Raw genomic sequence first — 25,147 nt, 5'->3', positions numbered from 1 at the left:
ACAGTGAGACCTAGAAATGTGGGTTTGTAACTTACTCTGTTGTACTGTAATGCAAACTAAACTCTGGAAGCTTCCTAAGCAGTGAAACCTAAATGTTGCTTTTTCTCTATTTTTGGAAGTTTGTGAAAAGAAGACCTAATTTATACTCAGTTGGCCTTCATATAGGGAGGCTTTTTTGGATCTGGTCAGCGCTAGGATCTGCTAAATTCAGTAAATGTCTGGAACAGCCTTAATCTCTTGTGCAGAAAGCTGTTCGTCTTTGATTTTTACAGAAGCTTCTTGTGTTTGCTTTCATTCCATAAAAATGTCACATCTGCAACATACAATATTGTTACAGAAATGATACAGTTCTACTACTTCAGCTGTCTTCATATATATAAATGTAGTTCTTTGCCTGCTAGGAGGATGGGGTGTGATACATTTTCATTAGGGTTTCTCTTAGGTTGTATAAGAAAGTTCAAGTGCATGTACCTCCTGTTGTTGCTGAGATCTAACCATTCAGCTCTAGATCATTCTCGAGAAATCGCTCTGCTGTGACTGAGGAATATTTAACAACCAGCAGTGATAATATGTAGTACGCAAGGGTTTGCTTCCTGATCAGCTGTTGATTTTGGGAACTCAGTATTCATATTCCCATAAAACCAGAGCTCCACCTCTACTACAGCTGATGATGGCAGCCCAGTTGGTGGCAGTTGAAATGCAGTCTGACTAGAAGTACCACTTCAGGCTTGTTTGGAAGTGGTTATGGTAAACAAAAAAAAAATGCTAGAGGCTGTTCTAATTTAATGATAAATTTTGAGAAGGATTTAGAGATGGAGTTTGAGGCTGTGACCAATCTCATCCATCTGTTCCTCTCCAACTCCCTTTTTGTACTCCACTCCGCAAGCTGTGGTTTGAGAGTAACTAATACTTAGTGCTATTTGGCTGTGGATAATGATATGTCATGTAGCCTTAGCATGCTTATAGAAATCATTAAATACTACTTATATATTGGGAGGTAATAGATCACATTGCAATATACAATCTAAAAATAATTAAATGGTAGAATATCTCTCTTACTGACCTTAACCTAAAATATCCCCTTCATCAGGAAATACGTGGTGATTGTGGGTTTTTAATCTTATTTTTATGCTGTCTAAATGACAGAAAACAATGTAGCCAGAGTCCAGTCCTTACCCCCAACTTTGACCTAGCATTTATTCTCTTGCTGTGGATGTGGAACAGGCATATGTGATTTCCATTTTTTAAATAAATGCTTTTTCATGCCGTATTTCATTGAAGTCTAATTGCTCTAATGAAGCAATAATGTGGAGGTGCTTCTAAAATACCAACCTGAGAAATAATTGTGGGAGGAGTCTTACTAAGTCATTCCTACTTCTGAATTTTTCAGTGCATCCTATCTTTACCATATTTAAATTAAAAATTCCAGGATAGGGATTGCAATTAATTTTATGCATTCTGCACAGCAGAACAAATAACTGCACCAAACAATAATTAATTGTGAAATCATTAAGTGGTGGTGTTTATTTTATTGATGGGCCAGCTGAAATGTATTTAAACTTGTTAGGATTCTCTTGCTCATTGACAATCTGAAATACACTATGTGAACTGCAACATTCATAAATTATGTTGCTTTCATTTTCAGAAAAGTAGACTGACACTTTCCTATTTGAGTTTGGAACAAAAGGAATCAAGATGGTGCTTCAAGTTTTTGATACATTAAAAATATGTATCTACAGATGTATATAAAAAACTAACAATAAATGGGAGTGTCTTTTAATTATGGACTGATTGGTCTTTCACTTGAATGTGTGTTTGACTGAAAATAAATGCATAAAAGTTCTTGAACCTATTTTAGACTATTTGAACACTGAAAGTATTGCATTAGGTGGCAACAGTTAAGTTAGGATTCTGTAACAACATGAATGTCAAAACCACTTTTTAAAATTTGTCACTTCTCTGCCTACATCGCACTTGTGCATTCATGTGACCTGGCTTTAATTTAACATTTGGTAAATATTTGCATAGTAATTCCTAAAGTGTTCTCCCACACATAAAGGAAATGATGATAAACAGCTTTTAAGTGGCTTGATGTTAAACACAAACATGACTTGCAGCCCTAAGGTAAAATGCACGTTAGAGTAACTGTTCAATATTCATTTGGGAAGTGCTGGTATGTATTATACCGGGTAACTTATTCATACTTCTTCTTTACATATTTAGATGTTTCTATTGTATCCCTCAGCTAAACTTCTGCATAAGGGTTATATGCCGTGCTGTAAGAGAACTTCTCCCCACTCATGCTGGTAGGATATTTTGGAACTGTTCTGAAGAAAACCTGTAGATGTGTTTCCTCCTAAATGACCCTGCTAACAGGAGAGCATTTAGGAGTACAGATAGAGGGTAACCATACTTGAATGCTGCCCAGAGCTTCTAGGCTGCTGTTAGTGTTTTATTTTTACAAGAGACTCATTCTTTTGTTCAAAACTAATTCTTTCTTCTTGAGCATGTGAACTTCCAGTGATGATGGTTAAGAAGATACTGGGAGGAATCATTCTAGACACTGTCGCTCATTAGAAGAGGACTTTAATCCCAAACTAGAAAACTAGAACCTCTCAGTTAAAAAAAAAAAAAAAAAAAAGTTGTCATAGCATTTTAGAATACAGTTCTTACACTTTTTTGCTCTGTATTTGGTAGTTTTCTCAGCAAGTGCCTTCTCAGTAAATATGTCCTTAATCAATCCCTTCCCTGAGCAAAAATGGGGTAAGTGTAATCTTATCCTGTACTGTTTATAAGCTTAAAAATCCAGCATTTTCTGTTTTCAACAGGTAAGAAGTATTATTTCATTGAAGCAAACATATGCAAGCTGGGATCAACTCTTCATGTGTAACATTTCCCTATCACCTCTGTTACTGGTGTTACTGGGTTCTGACTTTCAGACCTTTCAGAAAATACTGTAGAAGCAGAAGAGCTGTCTGTTTTGCAAGAACTCTAGTGATATACTTTATAAAGTTACCATGTTACTTTGGAAATGCAGTCTCCTGCCTAGCAGTTTTAGAATATATGGAAACAGGAAGTGTTCCTGATGCTCTGTGATCATTGTATCTTACTAAAACATAAGAAACTTCAAGTAAGACCATCCCTTTCTGAGGAGTTTTGATTTCTCCAATGATGATTCTATCTTGCATGTACCATATTTATTTTTCAGACCTATTCTGTTCCTTTTGAGCTCTAAATAATGTGTAAAACCTGACTGTGTGTGTTTCATTCATTTTTCTTCCTGTTACTGTCCATCCCCTACTCATATGGATGAAATGCTATTTGGGACTTAAGGTATTCAGCTCTTACATCTGCTGGTAGTTAATGGCTTGTTTTATATGGCAAGTTAGCTAAAATATTGGTGTTTTATTTATTGAAGCTGTCTGGACTCTTGGTAGGAGTAAAGAAGCACAGGAGAAATTGCTATATAGATTTTAGGGTTTTTTTATGTGGACCCTCTGTATCCTGTGCATGGCAGTGTTTGGAGTTCATCCAAAGAACGGAAAATGTTCTCTGACTTTGAAATCTCTTTGGAATGGGTGAGTGATTTTGCTGGTCAGATGAACTGTTGTTACTTCTGTGACTGTGCAGAGGGAATTTCCTCCACCCAGGCTATCTAGCAGTAGTTACTATTTGCTTCATCAAACAAGTCTATAAAAAGCATCTCTCCCTTTCCCTCTCCCCTTCCCTTTCCCTTAGTAGCTGTTTTTTAACTTTCAGGGATGAAGTTCTGGTTAAGTTAATAGAAGCCAGTTTCACATTTGTATTTCTGAAACAGCAACTGTTCAGTCTTGTAGTCTCTAGTGGTTACTGTAATTGGGGAGTCCTTGAGATCAAAAGGTCATAGTGCGTGTGGGAGCAGTACCTAAACTGTTAAGAAGTATTTTTCTGCTAAGGAAACTATGTGAATACTGTTCTGTTTTACTTCTTGTATTTCAGTGTGAATTGTCATTCCTTTCTTTTAAAGAATCTGACATTGGCTGCACTTGCTCCAAAAGATTGGTGAGGAATGGCATCTTCTGTTCTTTCAGACTGATTTAGAGACTACTTTCTTTTGATATGGCCACTAACAAAACCATTAAATTACTGTATTTGTTGTGGCCTGAAGTAAAAGCAAGGTTAGGAATTCATTAAGCTTAATATAGTTTAGGGTGGCTGTGTGTCTTGAGCTTGTTTCCTGCCAACTTGCTGCATTCTGTTGGGACAATAGAGCTTTTACGCTCCTTTTTTCTTTGTTTCTTTTTCAATTGCACATCTGGGTTGGTCCAGCTACTGAATCACAAATAGAAGTGAACATTGAAAGCAAAATATTCCAATCAGCTGTTTATTTTTTTCATATCAGCTTTATTCTGTCTACAGGACACTTAAACAGCATAAGACATATAACAGGTTTTAATATATCTTCAGACAAAAATTTTAGCCATAGAAGTTTGTCTAATTAAGAGGAGTGGTTTTCAAGTATGTTGTTTTAGTGTTACTAACTGAAAACCTTTTGTGATTGCCTTAGTTAAAAGGTTCAGGAGGAACATCTGTAGCTATTGATGCATTCCAGTTTGAGAGAATCATATTTTGTAAGTTTATTGGTAGGGTCAAGTGACACTCTTTCACAAGGTTTCTGCATTAGGTAAATTGTTTGATCAAAGTTAACATGCTTGCTTGTTGCACAGAGGTACGTTTCCTCTCTGCCTTTTCATTTTAGAATTTTGTGGTTATGGTAAAAATACTTAAACCGTGGGCTTTAAAATAGAGCTTTGAGCTGTAATAGTGGTCTACACTTCATCACTTTGCAGAGACAAAAGCATGTTAATTTGTATTCTTAAATTTTGTAATTTTGCACACCTGATACCTAGAATGAACAAACATTTGCTATTTCACAAATAGGTGGTTTCAGTGCGAAATGAAATAACTGTAGTTAGGGGTAAATTACAGATTAACTAGACATGTTACAAATAGAGATACTTTTATGTGCTTAATTGGGTGGTTGTCATTCAGCCATACTGTACCTTAGATATACTTAACCCTCAAGTGTAAGGGGGTAAAAAGGCTGTGGGTTAACCTAAGGCAGCTAAGCCCCACACGGCTGCTTGCTCACTGCTCGCCCAGTGGGCTGGGGAGGAGAATTGTAAGGGTACAAGTGAGAAAACTCATGGGCTGAGATAAAGACAGTTTAATAGGTAAAACAAAAGCTGCACACACAACTCTGCCCCCACCTCCTCTTTTCCCCCAGTTTTTATTGCTGAGCACAGTGTTATATGGTCGGAATATCCCTTTGGTCAGCTGGGGGCCAGCTGCCCTGGCTGTGTCCCCTCCCAACTTCTTGTGCACACCCAGCCTACTTGCTGGGGGGCAGTCTGAGAAATGGGGAAGGCTTTGATGCTGTGTAAGCACTGTTCAGCAATAGCCAAAACGTCCCTGTTATCAACACTGTTATGGTCACAAATCCAAACCAGCACCATGCAAGCTACTGTGAAGAAAACTAACACTATCGCAGCCCAAACGAGTACGTGTCAGTGGAAGAATTGAAACTGAACTGGGGAAGCTAGATGGGTCAGAATAGGAAAAACATTTTGTTTAGAGTTCACCAGCAAAGGGACTTCATTACGTGGGGAATATCCAAACTAGAGATAAGGAACTTGCTGGTCTATGTAGTGTGTCTGTTGTGCTTCACTTTGCTTCTGAGAACTGTGATCTAATTAGACTTGACAAGGAAGAAGGGATTGGAGATATAGATGTAATATAAATAGATTCATTGGGATTGTGTATTGCACATCAGCAGTGCTGCTCTTTTTGTCCATTTCTGAAACCTTTCTCAAAGCTGTGTGTGTGCATGCCAGTTTCTTGACCCTTAATTTTAGCATATTCTGGCCAATCTCCATAATATTTGATGGAGGACTCAAATATGCTTTGTAATCTTAACCAAGCATGTTTCCTTTCTTCAGCGTGCTGTAGAAGATGTGCAAATTCAACATTTATCAATGCTGATACCATAGAGTACTCAAACATGTTGCTATGACTCAATGAGCTGCCATGTGCTTGTTAAACCACAATAGCTGGCCCTAATAGGATAAATGTTCACTAAGGCAATTCGAACATAACTACCACTTAGCCTGTCCCCCTTGGAAGTTATGTGTACACAGGTAGCTGGTATGGTTTGGGTGCAGTGGTTACAGACTGTGTGTCTGCTGCCTGATTTGTATTTCATGTCAGGGAGAATTTGCTGTTGAGTAGTGCGCTCTGAGCCTTTTGGCTTCAGGGTCAGTGGAACGATGGCTAAGCTCCCATTTATTGAAGTGAAGTAGTTAATATATGAGGAAAGCATTAGTTTTAGAAAACTAACATGATCCCTGTTAATATGGTATGCAATGTTGCATTGGAATTTGAGAGCATTTATTTGTGAAAACAAACTGGGATTTATTTATTCTGTTAATTTTTTTTTTGCCACAATAGCCTGACCTACCTCCTCAGAGAAAAAAATGATGGGTGTTTTATATATTTATAAATATATGCATACACCCCTCCCCCCTGAAACTGTCAGAAGTGGTGCATGTCCATACATATATATATATTTACATGTGTGTGCTGATAATAACCCAAATATTCCAACTATAAACTATTGTAAAATGAAAAAAGTTTAATTTCTCCTTATTTTTTATTAACTATTTAACTGAAGTAAAGAATGGTAAGGAAATGGAAATGTACATTTTAAAGATGTTTTGCATAGTGTTCTATAGGTAGTGTCTTGTTATGTGTCTGTAGTTCTCATTCTCTTTCTCAGTCTCAATTTTGGGTAGTGGCTCCAAGCTTCTACCTCATGATTAAAGAGGGAAATGGGTGGGAAGCAGATGGGATACAAAGCTGCTTTGTCTGATGGCACTAAAACCATGCAAGGTTAGGTTAATAAGTCTTGTGTCTGTCTTACAGGATCCGACTTCCTGGGTAAATATTCACCACCTGGAGTACACAGATGGAGGAATCCTGGACCCAGATGATGTGCTGGCAGATGTTGTGGAAGACAAAGATAAGGTAGAGCTTGGATGAAAGTACTACTTTTGCTTTTTGCTGTGTCTTTTCAAATAACTAATGATACTTTCTCATTTCTTGGACATCTGGTAGGTGAAGTGGCTGTTAAATATTCTTAAATTAAACACATCTGCCCGTAGGTGCTATAGCTCTCTGTTTCTGGAGCGGAACTGGAGGGGGGCAGGGGGAAAGCATGACCAAAGCAATAAAGATAATCAGAGGAGCCTAGCAGTTGATTTAGGACTTAACCTTTTCAAGCAGTTCTGTGTTTCTTTTTATTGCTGTATGAAAATAGAGTGGTGAAGGAATGTGAGTTTTGCAAGACATCGGGTTTTTTATGCCACTTAAAATATCTTTTATAATCTCTTCCTTTGGTTAGAATTAAGGTTTTGAGAATCATTCAAATGTCATGGTTGAGTATGTGTGACAAAATAAACAGACAAATCCTGCAATGACAAGAACAGCTGCCTCAACTGTGTTACATCTCAGGAGGAGTTCCTGTGATTGGCTAGTGAAAGTCTAAGCAGGCCAGTTATTAATTTTAAAAGCTATGAGTCTCTAACTTTCAATTCAAGTAAGATAGATGTCCTTTCTAGGTAGAGAAGTAGTAGCTGCAAAGAAGCCTCTTTTAATTTTTTTTGTAATTATCAGGAAAACTTAGTTTTGGGAAAGTAACTGGTGAGTTATTTCAGCATAGAGGAGGAGGGGTATAATTTGTAATACTTTACTCGTTTTTTTTCTTTTGTTTTTTCTTCATAAAATCAGAGGGAAAAAATACATCTATTGACTTGAAACTGAAGATGCAAATATGGGATATGCCTGTACTTTCAGACAAATAGCTTTGTCTATTTACAGTGCCATATGCTTGGTGACTTAAAAAATAATTTTGTGTGTTGCAAACAGAAATGCTAGTTTTCTATGCTGTTGATTCTTCAATGACTTAATACAAAGTGCAACATTTTGCTTATGATTAGTGGGATGCTGTTTCTCATACCTTAGAAAATTGTCTAAGGCGTACTTCAGTGTCATTTTATGGTGGTTTGTGTGGGAATTCTTAAAAATAGTGGAGCTCTCTGTGGTATATGTTCTTTTTATCAAACTTGTGTTTCTTGCTTGTCCATATTTACTGAAAGTGTACTTAAAACATCCTAAGACTTTTTTTCCAGTAGTGTTTGGAGACTAAAGATTAGGTTCTGAGGAATGACACAGCTGTATATAAAGGATAAGGCCATAAGCATAAGATGTGATAAAATGAGATATCGCATCAAAGGGAAATGCGTTACTGGTCTCATCAGTTAATTAAAATTAACATGTCCACCCAGGATTTCCTCTATTTGAAGTACTGATACAGGAACACTTATGCGAATATGAGCAATAGTTTGTAGAATATTTGGTATACCATCCAGTTTTGAACTTGTTGCCAACGCCTTTGCTATACTTTATTGGTGGGTGTCACTGGTTGAGTATGTGTTCCTGATCAAGTTTCTAGTTCACACACAGCTATAGGTTTAAGTATCTTCTGTTATAACAGTGCTAGGTAGGACTCTGTAGTTCTGAGGCTGCCTTGAGGAAAAACCACTGGAAAACTGGGATCTTACTTGCTGAAGTGGTCTGGGGTGGTTTAGGAATACAGCAGACTCCTCGATTTTTCTTCCTGTGATGTCTCAATTACATGTGATGCATCACTACCATCATCTTTTCTTCAGAAGGCCTTGGTGAAACAATGGTAAGTAAGACTTACTGAACAGCGGCAGCTGCAGTGACAAATCAGGTTTTTTGATTAAACTAGGGGAGAATCACGTAAGGGGACTGCTGGTTGAGAGGTCAAAGAATTATTTAATTTGAGAGTGGAATTAGGCCATAGCATGTGTAAGGAGTTGTCCATGCTACCTACTTAAAAGGTTTGGTATGATCTGATAACAAAGAACCAGCCCTATAAAAGGCTTACAAATATTTTTAATAGTTTTATTATCGTCTGTTAGCCTTTGAGCCTTCCCCGGTGCTATTCCACACTGAGAATATTGGCTCGGGGATCTTTAAGCTTTGCAAAAAGGGGAGGAGATATTTAGATCTAATTGATCTGATATCTGTTCTGGTGTTTAAAGTCCCTAAATAGATGAAAGAATTTTTGGTACGTTTATCTGTGCACTGATTATCTTTGGTTATGATTATCTGTATGTGTGATAAATGAATAGGCCACAGCTTTGTTGCTCCCTTGTCCTTGTCATCCTTTCCTGTGCATCCAAGCCAGTAATGCAATCTCCAATGAAATCAGTCACTCAATATAAAAATAAGTGTTGCACTTAACCTCAGTACCTTTAACCAAAGGTCTGTTTGGCGTTGCTGACCATCAAGCTCTTCTTTAGTGGCAGAGGAAACTAGCTGATGGTTTTTTAAGGGTTAATCTGCTCTAGATGGTACTTTGATAGCAGTAAATTAGCACAGTTTCTTCAAAGGAAAATGTGCTTGCTAATCTATTGAAATTCTTTCACTGTGGCAACAAAACAGTGAATCAGAGAGCTATCAGATATAATTTATTTGGAATTTCAAAAGCTTTTGACAGTCCTTAACAATAGACTGTTAAGGAGGCACAACTACTCATGAGGTAAGCAGCAAGAGCTGCCCTGGGTCAGTAAATGATTGAGGGAGCAAAAAGATGGAATAAATGGTCAGTTTCCAACATTGTGAAATGATGGCACTGGGATGCATAATGCACATTATTGGGAGTGGCAGTGTTTTTGAGCTCTGCTTGTGTTAACTTCATGGTTTCCTCTTGAACTCAAAACTAATCAAAATTCAGCAAATAGGCAGTACAGCGGATGGTATTAATTGCTGTCAACTGCATGGTTATGCATGTTGGAGAGGATGGCTTGTTCTATTTGCATATAAAACAGGTCTAAATTAGTATTATGTGCTTGGTAACATGTGTCATGTGAAAACGCTTTGGAAATTCTTTATGGTGAAAGCCCCTCTTGCTGCCGCTGCCTCAGCAATAATCTGTGGCCTGAAATGGATGTCAAAGCTAGTGTTGAATAGTTTTAAAGTAGTTTGTTTTCACTGAGTTATCTAGGAAGTGGTTCGTGTCCTGATTACTCTGAATGATGAATCTAATTAAAAAACCCAAATTTTGTCATTTGAATAAAACCATGCTATTTAAATTTTTTGCTTTTAATGTGTTGAAGCTATAAATGGAGTCCTCCTTGTATGCTGTTAACAGATCTCTATCCCTTGAAATGACTTTTTTCCTTGAGGAAGAAAATATCCTAAGAAAATTTCTGTGCTGTGCAAAAAATGAGTACAAAACATTTCCCTTCATATCATTGTGTACATTGAGCCTGTGCTTGGCATGTGTCTTAAATGCATAAACTTAATGTACCTATCTAGGTTTCCCTCTGATTTTTATATGGAGTCATGTTTTCAAAAACTCACAAACACCTGGGGAGATTAATAAGATGTAATGAAGCCCTGTGTTAATAAGTTAAAACTTGCTTAGCTTATAGGAGAAGTTTAAACTGTTAATGACTTCCTAGATCAGAACAGTTCCGCTCTCTGAATACATATAAAAGTCTACAGGGAAAATACAGTTTCTATCTAACCTATGTAACATATACATTCATATTTTGACAGGATTAAATACAAGCAAAACATGCTTAGTGCTATGCTTTTATCAGCAGAGCCCTTCTGAAGTAGGGGATAGTGGTCTGCTGTCAGGGTGCTGGTTTTGTTTGGCTTTTTTGGTAAGACTATGCTTGCAAGGGCAGTATTGCAGTATCTGCAATTTGGCCAACAAAGCTGTTGAACATTTATGTAAAGATACCATTTCCTGATCAGTGTTGCTGGCAAAAGATGTAGGCTTGTCATCCTAGAAGGTGGTGTAGGTTTCACCTCTCCAGAGGCTTGTTTGTTAGCAGTTCCACTGCTTTAAGTATACGGTGGGGGTGTTTTGTGCTTTTTTTGTGTGGTGGGTTTTTTTTTAGGAGTGGAAGGAAAAAAAGGTTATGTGATTGTGATGGGCATTGCACTGATACTGAAATAGCAGGGTGCCAATAAGGTCTTAGAAACAGTTTTTGCTGGGATATCTCCTTTGTTAAATATAGGTGACTTGTGGTTTTTAACACCAGCAGAAGCTTTTGAAGGACACAAAGCAACATCAATGAAATGCTGAAACAGTGACATTGTTTCAAGATTTGTAGGGACTGTAACTGTCATTTAAGTGTTTCTAATGATGATATCAAGTAAATGGTATGAATTAAGTGTAGTTCAGATACTTATTTTAGCTAAGCATTTAATGAAATATTAAATAGCAAAATCAATGAATTCTTCCTTCTCAGTTCACTACCAGCAGAAATGCGATATTGAGAAAACGTCTCCTGGAAGGTCTCCAAATGCTAGCGAAATCATGTACTGGCTGTTCAAAATGGATATTGGGCCCATGCATGCTCCTGATAAGAAGCTGAAGATTTGGCTGAAGTTGTTTTTGTAGAGGATGCTAAGTAACTCTCTTAAACCTTACTTCAGACAGAGGTCTTTGCAGGTAGCTTTAGTTTCAGTGACGGTATTGTGAGTGTGAGGCTGGCTTGGAGAAATTGTTTCAGCAAAACAACAAAAACGTTTGGATTCAGAAGCAGATACAAACTTCAAGATTGATGTAGTTGTACAAAGGAAATGTCTTTTCAAGTACCTGACAGGCATGTTTTCTGTCAGTGGATTCTGAACTTTTCCATTGTTTCCAGGCAGGTTTAGTCACTGGGAGTGCTGGCTGGCTGCGTATAGCACTTACACAGCAGTTATTTTCTGACCTGGGTTTGTCTCTGTAGACCTTCAGGGTTGTCATTCCAGCTGTGAAAGTGACGGCACTTTCACAATGTGCAATGTGTATTTAAAGTAAGTTACACTGAAGTAATTCCACCTTTGGACAGTTTCTGTTCCCTCCAACCATCGAATTCCTTATGAAATGGAGAATGAAATCAGAACTAAAGTAACCTTTAGGTGAGTAGAGGAGATGTGGCTGAAAGAGTGTGAGATGATAAGGAAAATGATTTCTATAAGCAGGTTGAAAAACGGTAAAATGAAGTCAAAATAACAAGGCAAGTGGGCAGGAGTATCTCAATAGTTTAAAAAATAAATAAAGGGCTGTGGAATTCTGAAGGAATTTCTCTTAACGGGGAGTTACAGCATTGCTGCTTTAAAAGCTTCCCCTGCAAATCAGTGGCAGAGGCCTTGATGCTGGCTTGTTTAAATTACCTTCCAGTGGGTCAGCAGAGCCTGAAAATGTCATGCTTTGCAGATCTTTTTGTCATATGGTTTGGTTCTCAAATATATGATCCATGCAAGTAATGCATACTTAAGCTAGAGAAACGTGATTCAAACTCTAGACTTCTGTGTAATTGAGCTTTCCAGTATTTTCTCTAGGGTTTTGTAACTTTCTGATAACTGGAATGCAGAATAGAGGGTTTTTTTATTCTTCAGTTTGTTGTACAACAATATATTACACTTGTTTAGGAAAAACAAAGCAAGATATTTAAGACTTAGTTACAGCTGAGAATTTTTACCTATTGAAGTATATGCTGCAGTGGTTTTTTTATGTAGGCTGCTCTACAAGTTGTTGCATATTAGTCAACTTTCCCCTGGCGAAGTTTAAAAAAAAAAAAATCCCTTTGATATAAAGAATAAGCATGTAAGAGATGTCTGATAGCACAGAAAGCAATTTAATGATGTTAGTTTCATATAATGTGGAGGTAACATTTCAAGTGTGCAATGGACACAGCACAGTTCAAATTGGTGTGTTATAACTTGGATGCTCTGTGTCTTTCATAAAATCTGCACCAAAAAAGGCATGCATCAAAGGAAAAAAAAAAATAGCTTTTTTTTCCCTGTAAGGTGGTGAATGTTGCTCTGGACTAGGCTTTTGACACTCAATGTTTTGTGACATTTAATTGATTAATACCATGGCCAAGTTATTGTTTTAATGTGTGTGCTTTTACTGACTGTTAAACTGGTTGCAGCAAATACATGCTTCAAACTTTGGATACTTAGCGCTTCTGGCAGGGTCTTGGTTACACTTCCGTAAGTTTGAATGCCTTGTTTGAGAGAACTGTTGTCCAGAGGCAGCCAGTTTTTATGTTTAGTTCCTTGGTGCTAATGAGGTAAAATGGGGATTAGTAGTTCAAAAAGTTTGGTATGTTCAAGATGGGAAAAATGAAATTGCGGAAATTTGGCAAAACTGGTATGTAAGGGCTGTTGTTCTTTGATTTGGTTTTAATGTTTTTTTCTAAGTATAATTTTCAGGCTGTGGTTAGTATCTCTGCCAGAATATGTATAGATATTTGTCTCTGTGACTCTTCCTTACTGCTTCTGGTTTTGCATTTGTATTTTGTGGTTTCAGTAATGAGATCCTACAGATGAGCAGAAATCTTAAAATTTTATTAGTAAAAAGGATAACTAATAATTCATTCTTCTTTCAAACCCTAAATTGGTAAAAATTAAAATGGATTTAACTTTTATTCTGAATAACATTTACAACCTCCAAAAGCACAATAGTGTTCTTATCTTTGTTACATTTAGAGTATTCTGTTTCTTCCTTGTATAAATAATTTGTAATAGGTTTCAGTTGTAATTTCGCATAATCAAAGTTATTGGGATATGAAATTGTTAGTGCTGACAGTATTTGTTTACTTAAATATTCATAGCTAGTTCTGGGCAATGAAGATACAAGGACAAAACACTACTGTGAATAAAACCTCCACGTAACTTCTGTTCTATCAAGGGAGTCCCAGTATAAGTATTCTTCAGTTGTCTGATAATTAGCTATGCGTCACGTGTCTGCAAGGAAGGGAAGTATTAGAAAGGGCATATTTTAAATACTACCTTTATGCTTTTCCGCACCTTAAAATATGGAGAAGAGATGTGAGACACAAGAAGATCCTAGATCAAAATGGAGTATCTATCCTTTTGCCTTGACTGTGATGATGGCTTTTCCCCTCATCTTGAGTCACAGGCTTTTTAACTTGTTCAAAAGGACAGTGCCAATGCTTGCTAAAAACCTCTGTTGAGTTTATCTAGGCTTTACCTGTAGTTTGAACGCAAACAAACAAAAAAAGGCATTGGGGATGGGGGACATTCTTATGGAAAAACTGTAGACCTTGATTTGCTGGCCCTTTGATGAACTAAGATGGAGTTTTGTTTTTGCTATTGATGAAATAGTATGCAAGCCAGTCAAGCTGCAGCCTATTTAAAAAAAAAAAAAAAGTTTCCACACTTTTCAGGAAGAAAAGGTTTTATGCCATTTTGAGCCAGTGCTTGTTTAGGAAACAGATGTCTGATTTCACTCTTGTGTAGTAGGGTATGCTGTGAGCCACCATATATATATAAAAGGATATTTTGATAGGAGTTAGTCTGTTTATTTTTGAAGTGGGATCTGAACTGTGAGTACCAGAGGGAGAGGGGGGAAAAAAGAAATCACCATCAGAGTACTTACTAAGCAACACTATTTCAGTAATGCAGTTTCTTTTAGAATACAGATTATGAAGCTTTGCATTTTTATGAAATTTGTTTTAATTTCTTGCTGCAGAGGTGCCATGCATTATTCAAGATTATAAAATGATTTGGATTTCAGGAGCATTTGGATTTGCTGATGAGGATTTCAAGCTGTGTAATTATGAAACTGTATGCACATAGGTTGGAAGTTCAGAACTCATTAGCGTAATCATTAAAATAACCATTTTTTAAGTGTGGTATTACATTCCATGGTGTGCAATTACACTATCATGTGCTTCTGGTTACTGGAAACATTCTTGTAATAAACTTCAGGTCTAGCAATGTGCTTCAAGATAAGTTCATAGGTTTAAGAACAGACACCTGGTCAAATGTTGCTTAGCTTATTAAAGAAAATTCAATTTTTTAGATTTAGAGCCATAACACAGTGCCTATATGCATAAATTAACCTCCTGTTTATCCTAGAAAAAATTATAAGCTTTTACATATTTAGTACTGTATAATGTAATTTTTCTTAAAATAGATATTGTCTTGGAACATATTGCAAGGGTTACTTATTTCGTCTCTACCTACTTTAAAAGTAAAAATGTGATTATAAAAGTTCTTACCAGATGGATTCCAAGCTTTTAGTTTTTCCAGTGTAATATTTGTGTTTGAACATTCTGAACTGTGAACTCTTTCTCTGAACATCTGTAACCACTAGAGTTTTTCCGTTTGTGATAAGTATTCCACTACTTTTTTCAGATTAAAAAAAAAAAAAAGAATTAACTGTGACAGTGGATCTGTGACATTAATAAAATTCCTGATAGTTTTGGAATAAGATTGCCTATTTAAATGATAAAAGGGGGATTTTGGAGTTAAAATCCTTTTTATGTAAGATACGTGCAAATCTGAAATGTGTGCTTTTCTAATTTGATTTTCTGTTGATCCCTCTATTATCTGATTTGTGTTTTGGCATTTTAAAAAAAGAATATTAAAAACATACAGCAGGCAGAAGGTTTGGGACCTGGGTCACTTGATTTTTGGGGAGTATTCAGCTGTACAACCATAACACTTTCTCTGGACCTGAAAATGTGTTTTGTCATCTGGGCACTAAGTACTGTAGCTAATTGGTGGTCTTGACAACTGAAGCTGTTTGAGTTTCTGTTCCTTAAACAATGAGAAGGATGGAGGGAGTGAGGTCATTCTAAGTGCATCTGGTCAAAAAATGGTGGGTTGAATGGACATTCAAATGCCCTGATGAAAAGGAGCTTAATATCTCTTTGTGTAAGCATAACCTGGTGGAAGATGCTTATTCCTCCTTAATGGTTTTCCTTGATGTAACAAATATTTGGAATTCTGTATACACGTGTTGATGCTTAAGTGCATATAAGCACACACATGTTGATGTTCACTAAGAGAGTGATATGCATTGTGAAAATAATGTAACCTTGTTGTGGAAAGACAATTTGGTGGGTTCTCTTACTATAAAGTAAGCTGAGCTCTTAAATACTTCCAAATCGTGGTTTATTGATAATATGCTTTGGAGGCTGAGACAGTTGGGGTTGTTCAGCCTGGAGAAGACAAGTCTCCGGGGAGACCTTTTTGCAGCCCTTCAGTACTTAAAGGGTGCTTATAAGAAAGATAGGAACAAACTTTTTAGTAGAGCCTGTTGCGACAGGACAAGGGGTAATGGTTTTAAACTAAAAGAGGGTAGATTTAGACTAGATATAAAGAAGAAATTTTTCACAATGAGGGTGGTGAAACACTGGAACAGGTTGCCCAGAGAGGCTGTAGATGCTCCATCCCTGGAAACATTTGAGGTCAGGTTGGACGGGGCTCTGAGCAACTGATCTAGTTGAAGATGTCCCTGCTTATTGCAGGGGGGTTAGACTAGATGACCTTTAAAGGTCTCTTCCAACTCAAACTATTCTATGATTATTGTTTCACTTGTCCTATTTAGATTGCAAATGGATTGAGGAAGGGGCTTTTTGTTCTGTTTTCCAGTTAGGGCTCCAAAGACTACTTCAATACAAGGAATTATGCGTACTGTGGTATACCTTGTTGTGTAAGTCAGTGGTGAAGGAGGTGAGGTTTTGTGTTGGTATTTCATTCCTTTTCAGAAGTGACTGTGTTCTGGCCCAAGGAACTGGAGTTGGTCCTGTTACTGTTTTGGGAAACTTTCAGTTTAGTAAGCTTGCATTACTTTTGATAGGTGCACAACTCGTATGTGAACTTCTGTTCTTCTAATTCCTGTGATTCTTCCCTCCAGACAGTTGAAGCTTGTTTAAAGTTTTGAAATAGTGGTAGAAATCTCACTTAGGTTTCAGCAATTGCAATCAATTCGGGATTTGTGTTTTGGAACTCTCCTGTTGTAATGGGGATATTGTAATGGTGTACTAGTGAGACAGCCTAATACCATTGCTATTGTGAAAGCAAATCTTTCCTAAAAGTTTAAAAACAAAACAAACCCAACCCAATTCTTGAGTGCAGGTTTGAGATATCAACGCTTATTTTATTTCAGGTACAGTTGACGTGTTTGAGGAAAATACTGTATAAATTGCCATTAAAAATGCACACATAATCCAGTTATGTGCCAGCTTCCTGCTATGTGCAATATGGAGCCTAACAGAAAACCTGCCTTAATTTGACTTCAAAAGGTTGGAAAAGGCACTGGCTCTGTAATTCAGCTGAGGAGGCAGCTTTGTAGCTGAAGTATAGTAGACTTCTATTGAAAGTGCCAAGTAAGTGTGAGTTAGTGTCTACGTTGTGGGGTGGAGAGGCTGATGTGTGCAAAAGGCTGTAGAGATGGAGATGGCACTGTCCTTTGATATACCTGTCATACAGTGGATATCTTTTGAGAATGTGTATGAATAAGAGAACATGCCTTCATCTTTTGGGGAGTTTAGAAATATCTCTTGCAAAGAACCAGAAGGCTAACTGTGTTCATAACCTGGTTACAAGTGTTATGAGGAGCGGCTGAGGGAACTGGGGTTGTTTAGCCTGGAGAAAAGGAGGCTCAGGGGAGACCTCATCGCTCTCTGCAACTACCTGAAAGGAGGTTGTAGCGAGGTGGGTGTCAGTCTCTTCTCCCAAGTAACAAGTGACAGGACGAGAGGAAATGGCCTCAAGTTGTGCCAGGAGAGGTTTAGATTGGATAGTAGGAAAAATTTCTTCACTGAAAGGGTTGTCAAGCATTGGAACAGGCTGCCCAGGGAAGTGGTTGAGTCACCATCCCTGAAGGTATTTAAAAGACATGTAGATGTGGCACTTAGGGACGTGGTTTAGTGGTGGACTCGCAATGCTAGGTTAATGGTTGGACTTGATGATCTTAAGGGTCTTTTCCAACCTAAATGGTTCTATGATTCTCCAGTATTAATGCTTTCCTGTTGTTCATTCTGTCATCATTCTGCGAAGATGGCATTAATATCAAAATCAAGTTACAGTAATTTGAAGACTCAAGTCTCGAGGGCTTTTAGTTTTATTCCCTTTCTTCAAAGACAGATGGAACAATAGTTCAACAACTTAAGTAAAAAAATAAAATCTTATATTTACAATTACACATTTGAGGGTCAAGATACAATGCTGCTTCTATGTAGTTAAAGATCAGCTAATTAGCCAAACAAAAATGAAGTTTAAAAAAATCCTTAAAAATGTACATTCAGGGAAACGTTATAAGAAATGACATTGTTATAAGAAATGACGTCCAGGAATAAGTAGTCTAGCTGAAAAAAATGAAATAATGTTAAAATATTCTGAACTTTCTAGTGTGAGAATGTATTTGCTGTGCTGCCTGCCGCCTTCTACAAGCCCTTGACTGAATCCATTCAATGCTGGCTCCACAAGCATCAGTTCCTCTGTGTTTGGTTTGTGGGTTTGTTTTTTTTTTAATTCTGATGAAGCTTAGAGCTGTTTTCTTGCTGTTGTAGTGCTAGTAGTCTGATTCTTGCTCTTTTACCCCAAACTCTATTCAGACATTTAATTGCATCCTTGTTTTTAAAGATTCCTTCCCTGTGAGCAGATGAGCCAGGTAATCCAGAGCTGAGGAAGAATAGTTGACAGTAAGGAGGGGAAGATGAGTGACAGAGGAATTGATTATTGACTTATCTTGTTTATTGGTCATTTTGCAACAGTAGCTACTATGGATGCTTGAGAGGCAGAAATAAGAAAAAATCTTTTTAAAAACATGCTAGCTTTTGGCGGGGACTTGTCATGAAGTGTATAAAGGCTATCTTAACTTCAGGTTTGTGTGGCGAATCTTACTAATCACAAAAGGATGCCAGACGCTTCCTTAATTTCACTTTTGCTGTTGAATAGCGGATAATGCTTCTTATTGTATATCCATATCTCTGAATGTCTTCATTTTTTCTGTTGGGGTTTAGCTCATGCCCAAACTCTTATTTTCTAGTGGAAGAACTGTCTGTTCATATAACTGAAAGTGGCTATTTGAAAGAAGGAAAGTCGATGATATCTTCCTCAGGTTTGAAGGGTTTGCAGCTTTCAGGATTTCACCGCATTATCTGAAAATACGAGAGATTCTGCAAATCACTGAGATTTGAGAATCAACAGGGGATGCCTGAATCTGAAGGATCACTGAAATTTATCTGTTAGAACTATTTTGGATGAGTGTGAAAGAAGTGGTGTGAAGATTTTAGAGTGCACTTGCCATTGCCTGTGCCAATGGCAGGGGCTGCAGTGGAGAAGGAAGCATCCTGTCTCAGAAACAGCTGGTACAGTAGCTGACAGCCACAGTTCACAGTGAGGACACACCTTTCTGGGTATCCCAAGTCTGGGTTTGTGGAGGAAGACCAGGCTGTGCACTACGAGCGCAACTGTAAACTTCACTGTTCTCACCTTAGGTCAGGCTCTGTGTTAGGTCAGGCTCTGTGGCCAGAGAGCAGCTGCAGCAGAGAAATGCAGACTTCTGAGAGGTTGTCTTGTACTGTTCCTTCTTTGGGAGGGAATGCTAGAACTGCAGAAAAAAATTCGGGGCTTGTAGGCTGCCTCTAGGTTGTTCAGTTCAAGGCTCCGTGGTCAATTTTACCCTGGCTTCCTGTGCCAGAAGAAACGAGGATAAAAATGTCTGGTAAAGAAAAGCTTGATAACTATAGTTGAATCTTGGGGAATAAACAATAGCCTTTACTTCCCATATGTTTAAAATACATTTATCTTATGGTAGAAAAATGACAAGGAGTGTCATTTGCAAACTATGTGGCAAAGGGTAATTCTAAAAAATTATTTTTTAAAATTAATGAAGTTGACATGTACACTTCAGCTTGGTTGAAGGCTTCGTTTGTGGATGCTTTTTCTGTTGCATGTTGAAGATTGAGTTGAAGACAAGCAATAGTCAAAACATATGATAAAAATGCATGTAAAGCTAGTCAATTAAGTATGCAGATGTGCATTATATGGCTTCCTAGAACAGCGTAAAAATAGTACATGGCCATATACCAGTGTTTTTGCAAAGTTGTATTTTTTCATGTGGTGTGTGATTTCTTGCTAATTAAAAGTAGCTACTTTTAAATCTATGGGGTTTTTGTTACTGTCCTCCTTTTAACAAAACAATTTCACATCTTCCTTGCTTTTTCAAATAAAATAAGAGCTAACTTTTTGATTAACTCAAGTTCTAATCTTATATGATTATTTAGCAGGCTATAGTAATTAGTGTTTTTTAAAAAATTTCCACTTTTTCCAGTGCATTTTTAACTTTAAGGTATAAATCTCAAGAGGATAATAAAGTACACTGTGGTAGATCATGCAATCAAGTTATACAGTTGAGTTGCTAATAATTTTCTTGGAAGAACCTCCATTAGAGTAGATGAAGAGTTGCTCTTCTTTTGCTGAAGATATGTCCTCATTTGCTGTCAATTGAGGCCCTAAGCTTAAACTGGTAGGTTTAGCTTGACCTAGGTCATATTAGTGGCACTTTCAAATTATGATTGCTTGCCTTCCTGGGACTACACAGAGATTACTGACTGATAAGAAATCAAAGAACTGAATTTCAGAGTACTGAGATTTTCCCGATCTTAATGTTTTACATGTTTAAAATCTGAAGAGTCTTTCATATGGTGCTAATGCATTTTATATTAACACTTCTGAAAAGTTTTTCTTAGATGGCATGTTTCTTCTTACATTGTTTTATGTTCAGCCTTTAAGGAAGGTTTTCCCAAATTTTCATTTATATCTAATATCTACCTCATAGCAGTCAAAGCTGTAAGGAAAAAACCTGCATGATCAAGAAGTTCCTATAGGTCAGTATAGAATAATGATTGCGAGATGAACAAACAATACAGCAACAGGAACTAGGTGTCTTAAGATACTTTTCTGTACCTTTGTGACATTGAAGCTAAACTGCTGAAGGTAGGTATGAAATGTATTATGTGAGGAGCTTTGATAACTTGAAACTAAATACACCACACATGGTTATCAGATCTATATGAAGCTGAAATTGCCCACTGGCTTTATTTATAATTCTTGTATAGAACTGTAGTTCTTATTTCCATCCCCCCTCCCTGCAAACTCGTTATAGTAACTGATGAATAAAGGGGTGAAGAATTTTTATTTCTCCTTTTAGATGACAGCTTCTATTTTTTTATTCTGTGTAGTAGTGGCATTCTGTGTAGTAGTGGCATTCTCTTAATGGCAATTCAAGTAACACCTTCATAGCTAGAATTCTATTGAGTCTCATGTAAAAACACAAAGTGGAAAAGTAAATTCATTTGGAGACAGTAGAAATTAATCTAAGAAATCAAATATTAAGTGCACTTCAGCAAAGGTTTTTTCTTTTTTCCCCTCTAAAAGGTATTTTTTTGCTTTTGTGAAGATGAAAGCCTACAAAGGTACAGCATTTTTGTGTTCAGAATCCCTTCTTCAGAAACCTTTCCTGCTCCTTCTAGCCCTCATGAAGCTGGCTTGAGATACAGCAAAGGACTTGTAACTATACATGGTCTCTTTACTGTCTTACATGAGTGATTCAGGTTCTCATTTCCCTGTAACCATTTTAGAATGCTGTCCTGGTCTTCCCATGTGAAAGAGAAGATGACAACAGTTGCGTACAGCTGTGCTTATATAGCCTGGTAGGTTGCCTGTGTCTCTGGAAAAGGGGCTTTTACTTCAGTGTATGAAGGCTCTGCTTCCAGTAGGGCCACTAAAAGGCAATGAATGTTTCTTAGGCTTAGTTTTGCTTTGGCTGTGGCTTCCTGGCAACCTTGAGCTGGCATAAGTGTGCATTTGCTTTCAAAAGAGATACTGTTGTCTGTTGTCTGCTGCTCTTGCCCTTTGAACTGTACAGGAACTGATCTGCATTTAAACTAGTCTGACACAAACATAAAACTTTGTTGTTTTTACCCAGAACAATTTCCCAAAGTAATTCCTTTTGTTGTCTGTGCCTGTGAAGAGTGGTGAGAAGCAGCAGTTGTTCTGGGTAGGGGGAAGGTGGTGCTGGTAGCGTTCATGAAGTGGTCATGCTACTGTGGTATATAAGGAGTTGAGGCTTGTGTTCTTTGCTTGCAACCACTACAGGAAGAACATTAGTTTCAAATTATGTTACTAGGCAGTAATACACCAGAATGGGACAAAAAATGTCCTTGTGAAATTAGGACCATCCTTCACTCCTTTCACTGCACTGCTTTGTTGAACTGCGCCCTCTTTGCTGTAGTAGCTCACAAGTTTCAGAGATTTTGCTGCTGTTTCACAGTCTGATTTTTATCACTGTCCTCTGTTCAAAGAAATTCCATTTGTTTGTTGCTGGCAGGGAATATGTGAATAAATACTTATTACATGTTCAATGAAGATTTCTAAGAACTGTCCTATACCACTTCATGCCCCTTCTTACTCTGGGATGTTACTCTTGTACCCAGCTTGCTAGCGTTGCAGTCCTCTCTGCTCCCGTGGGAGAAGGTGCCTGTTGGACAGCTCCTCTCGTCCTGCCTCACAGGTATGGCTCTTAAATGAAGTTTTAGGATTAGGTTTTAGGATAGGTGTGTGGGCTTTTTTTTAAAATATATATACTGCTTCATCTAAATGGAGATTGGCAACCAACAAGCTCTTTTTCATGAAGTCAAAAATATTGCAGAAGAGGTGGTTTTAACCTCCTTGGACAAAAAAAAAATAAATTGTGTGGAAAAGGATTATGGTGCAGCATAAAGAGTTTTGTAGCTACACTGATTAGCTCTGCTGCTTCAAAGTTTAGAAAACTTGATGATTGGCCACGTACAGGAGAGGAAAACCTGATAATTGCAGCATTTGGAACCCCAGCTTTTCTTCATTAAAACTAATGAGGATATGAATAATTCTACAGTTTGGAGGTTTTAAAAGTAGTATAAGAGCTGGAAATAGAGATTGTAGGCTGACTGAAAAGAATGTCCTTGTGCTGTGATACTTAATTGATCAATGGCTGTTTCAAAAAACAAAAGTGTACATACCTGTCTGCAGGTGCTAGGATAGTTGCGTCAAAAGGTTCAGAATGATCTGGATCATTATAAACATTAGCTATAAGGTGTTTGTGGGTTGCTTGCTTGTCTGCTTTAGTTAACTATATTCCAGCAGTGGAACAGGGCTTGAAAGTTAATGTGCATGAATGTTGTAGCAGACCTACCTGGCTGGTAACCTCATAGCAGAAGAGGAGAGGTAAGGATGACTATGTCCAGCTTCCTGGTAGCCAGAGCATGGCACATAATTTAGTCCTAGATGTACTCCTGTATCCTTATATTAATACAGATAGAAACATATGCTGTGAAACTTGGAAATTCAAGTGAGAAATGTTCTTTCTGGCTTATTTATTATTTTAAAAGTAAAAATTAGTAAAAAGGGGTAATTCAGTCCCTTTTGAAATTGTCCCAAACGTGTAAAGCACATAAATAAATGCTTCCAACTATTCCTTTTTCTGTTGGCTGTTTAATTAGTAACACTAGCCACTCTGCGGAGGATAGCTGAGAATATAAACATACTTTAAATATCTTCAAATTGTATAAGGTAGAATTGAGGAAGAATAACAAACAGCATTTGAAGTATCTTTATCTGGTGTTAACATTTGATTGTATTGTAAACAGTGGGTGTTATTGGGACTTCCAGTACTTGGCTTTTTCCCCGGTATGTTCCTTACTCTTAAGAAACAAAAAAAACCCAAAACCAACCCGGAATTGTACTGCGAACACATTATAAACATAATCATAGTTGGCTGGTATTCTGCAGTACAATTTCAAGTAGTGGAAAATAGTTTTATCCAGTTAATGGAAGACACATTATTGACTGTATCTGATACAGAGAAAATTGAACTGTCTGTTAAAGTTGATGAACTGTTTATTTCTAATATATTGTTCTGAAAGTGCAAACATTTGAAAAGAAAACCACTAGATTGCTCATCTCCCAAGAAAAACAAAAGCATCTTTTAGCCCTCTGTGATCTTCATGTGCTGTTGCTTGTTGTCCCTAATTGTCAGGACTGCATGTTAACCTTCCTGTCTGACCTAGCTCCCATTCCTTCTTTTTAATTTATCTTTATCTTTTTATCTGAATTGCTTAGATAAGATCTTCTGAATCAGTTGAACTGGTTTGTTTAAAACACTACCACAAAAAAAAAAATCAGCTGGCGATGCACTTAGATACTTAGAAAAACACCACAAAAACCCAAACACTTGTCCCAAGCAGTTGAAACCTGTCAAAGAAATATGCAGCTGTTCTTAATGATGTTTTAGTTTAAGCTGTGAGGTTTCAGGCAGCCTTAATAGTTGGCAGTGCTGTGACTTCCACTTGCTACCCAGCCAGTCTAGAGTATATAGACTACTTCTATACAGAGTATATAGACTACTAGAAGTACTTCCACTGGATAGAAGGTGTAATTTTAAAATCTCTGGCAAATACCTTTAGATCTGGAATGATCATCTTCATATGCTTAAACCTGTTCTGAAAGACTAGATTTAATGTGTAACTGGGAATCGATGCTTTTCAGTTCAAGGAAGCAGTAATGCTAATATACTGCAACGTGACCTGGCAGCCTGATACAGTGAACCCTGGGGTCTTGATCAGAATTAGACCTGTAGTACTAATGGGGGCCACTTACAAGCAAGGCTAAATACCGCTCATTCTGGCACACACCTGAACAATTTACTGTACTTTCTATGGGAAATTAGTAACAAGATACAGAACTTGGCCTTGTGTGGAGAGGGTAGTGAGTGGAATATCCCTACTATTTAGGGATGAAAGCAGATCTTTTCTTTGTCTCTTAGTTCTTCTTGGGTTAGGCAGAGGAATCTAAGGTTTTTCTCATGAGGGATGAAGTGCAGACAGTGTCAGATCTAGGAAAGCTAGTGTAGTGAAACAGGATGCTCTTCACTGCCAATAAATTTTGAGAATTTAGCAAAAAGCTGTTTGAGGTAATAGGTAAAAGGATGTATTTAAGGTGAAGGAGAAAGACTAAGCAATCTCCTGACCCTCTTAAAAAAAAAAAAAAAAAAACAAAAAACAAACCAAAACACCAAAACCCCCCAAACAAAAAAACCCAAACACCAAAACCAACCAACCAAAAAAAAAAAAAAATCAGACAAGCTTCTTTTTTTTTGTGGCTATGCCTCGCAACCAGCCTATGGACTAATAATATACAGCTGGCTTCCCCAGTG

General features: G+C 37.4%; 1 protein-coding gene across 9 annotated transcripts in view; it reads left to right on the top strand.

The window, feature by feature from the left end:
• Positions 1-25,147, top strand: part of PARD3B (par-3 family cell polarity regulator beta) — a 437,827-nt gene that overhangs the window by 21,202 nt on the left and 391,478 nt on the right. For all 9 annotated transcript variants that reach the window (XM_050899878.1, XM_050899879.1, XM_050899877.1 and 6 more), the window contains exon 2: positions 6,961-7,062. In XM_050899878.1, coding sequence (XP_050755835.1) covers positions 6,961-7,062 — 102 coding nt within the window. The remainder of the gene's footprint in view (positions 1-6,960; positions 7,063-25,147) is intronic.

This window comes from Gymnogyps californianus, chromosome 7 (genome assembly GCF_018139145.2).
Source record: "Gymnogyps californianus isolate 813 chromosome 7, ASM1813914v2, whole genome shotgun sequence".
Taxonomy (NCBI): domain Eukaryota; kingdom Metazoa; phylum Chordata; class Aves; order Accipitriformes; family Cathartidae; genus Gymnogyps; species Gymnogyps californianus.
This window is presented reverse-complemented; position numbering and strand designations above follow the sequence as displayed.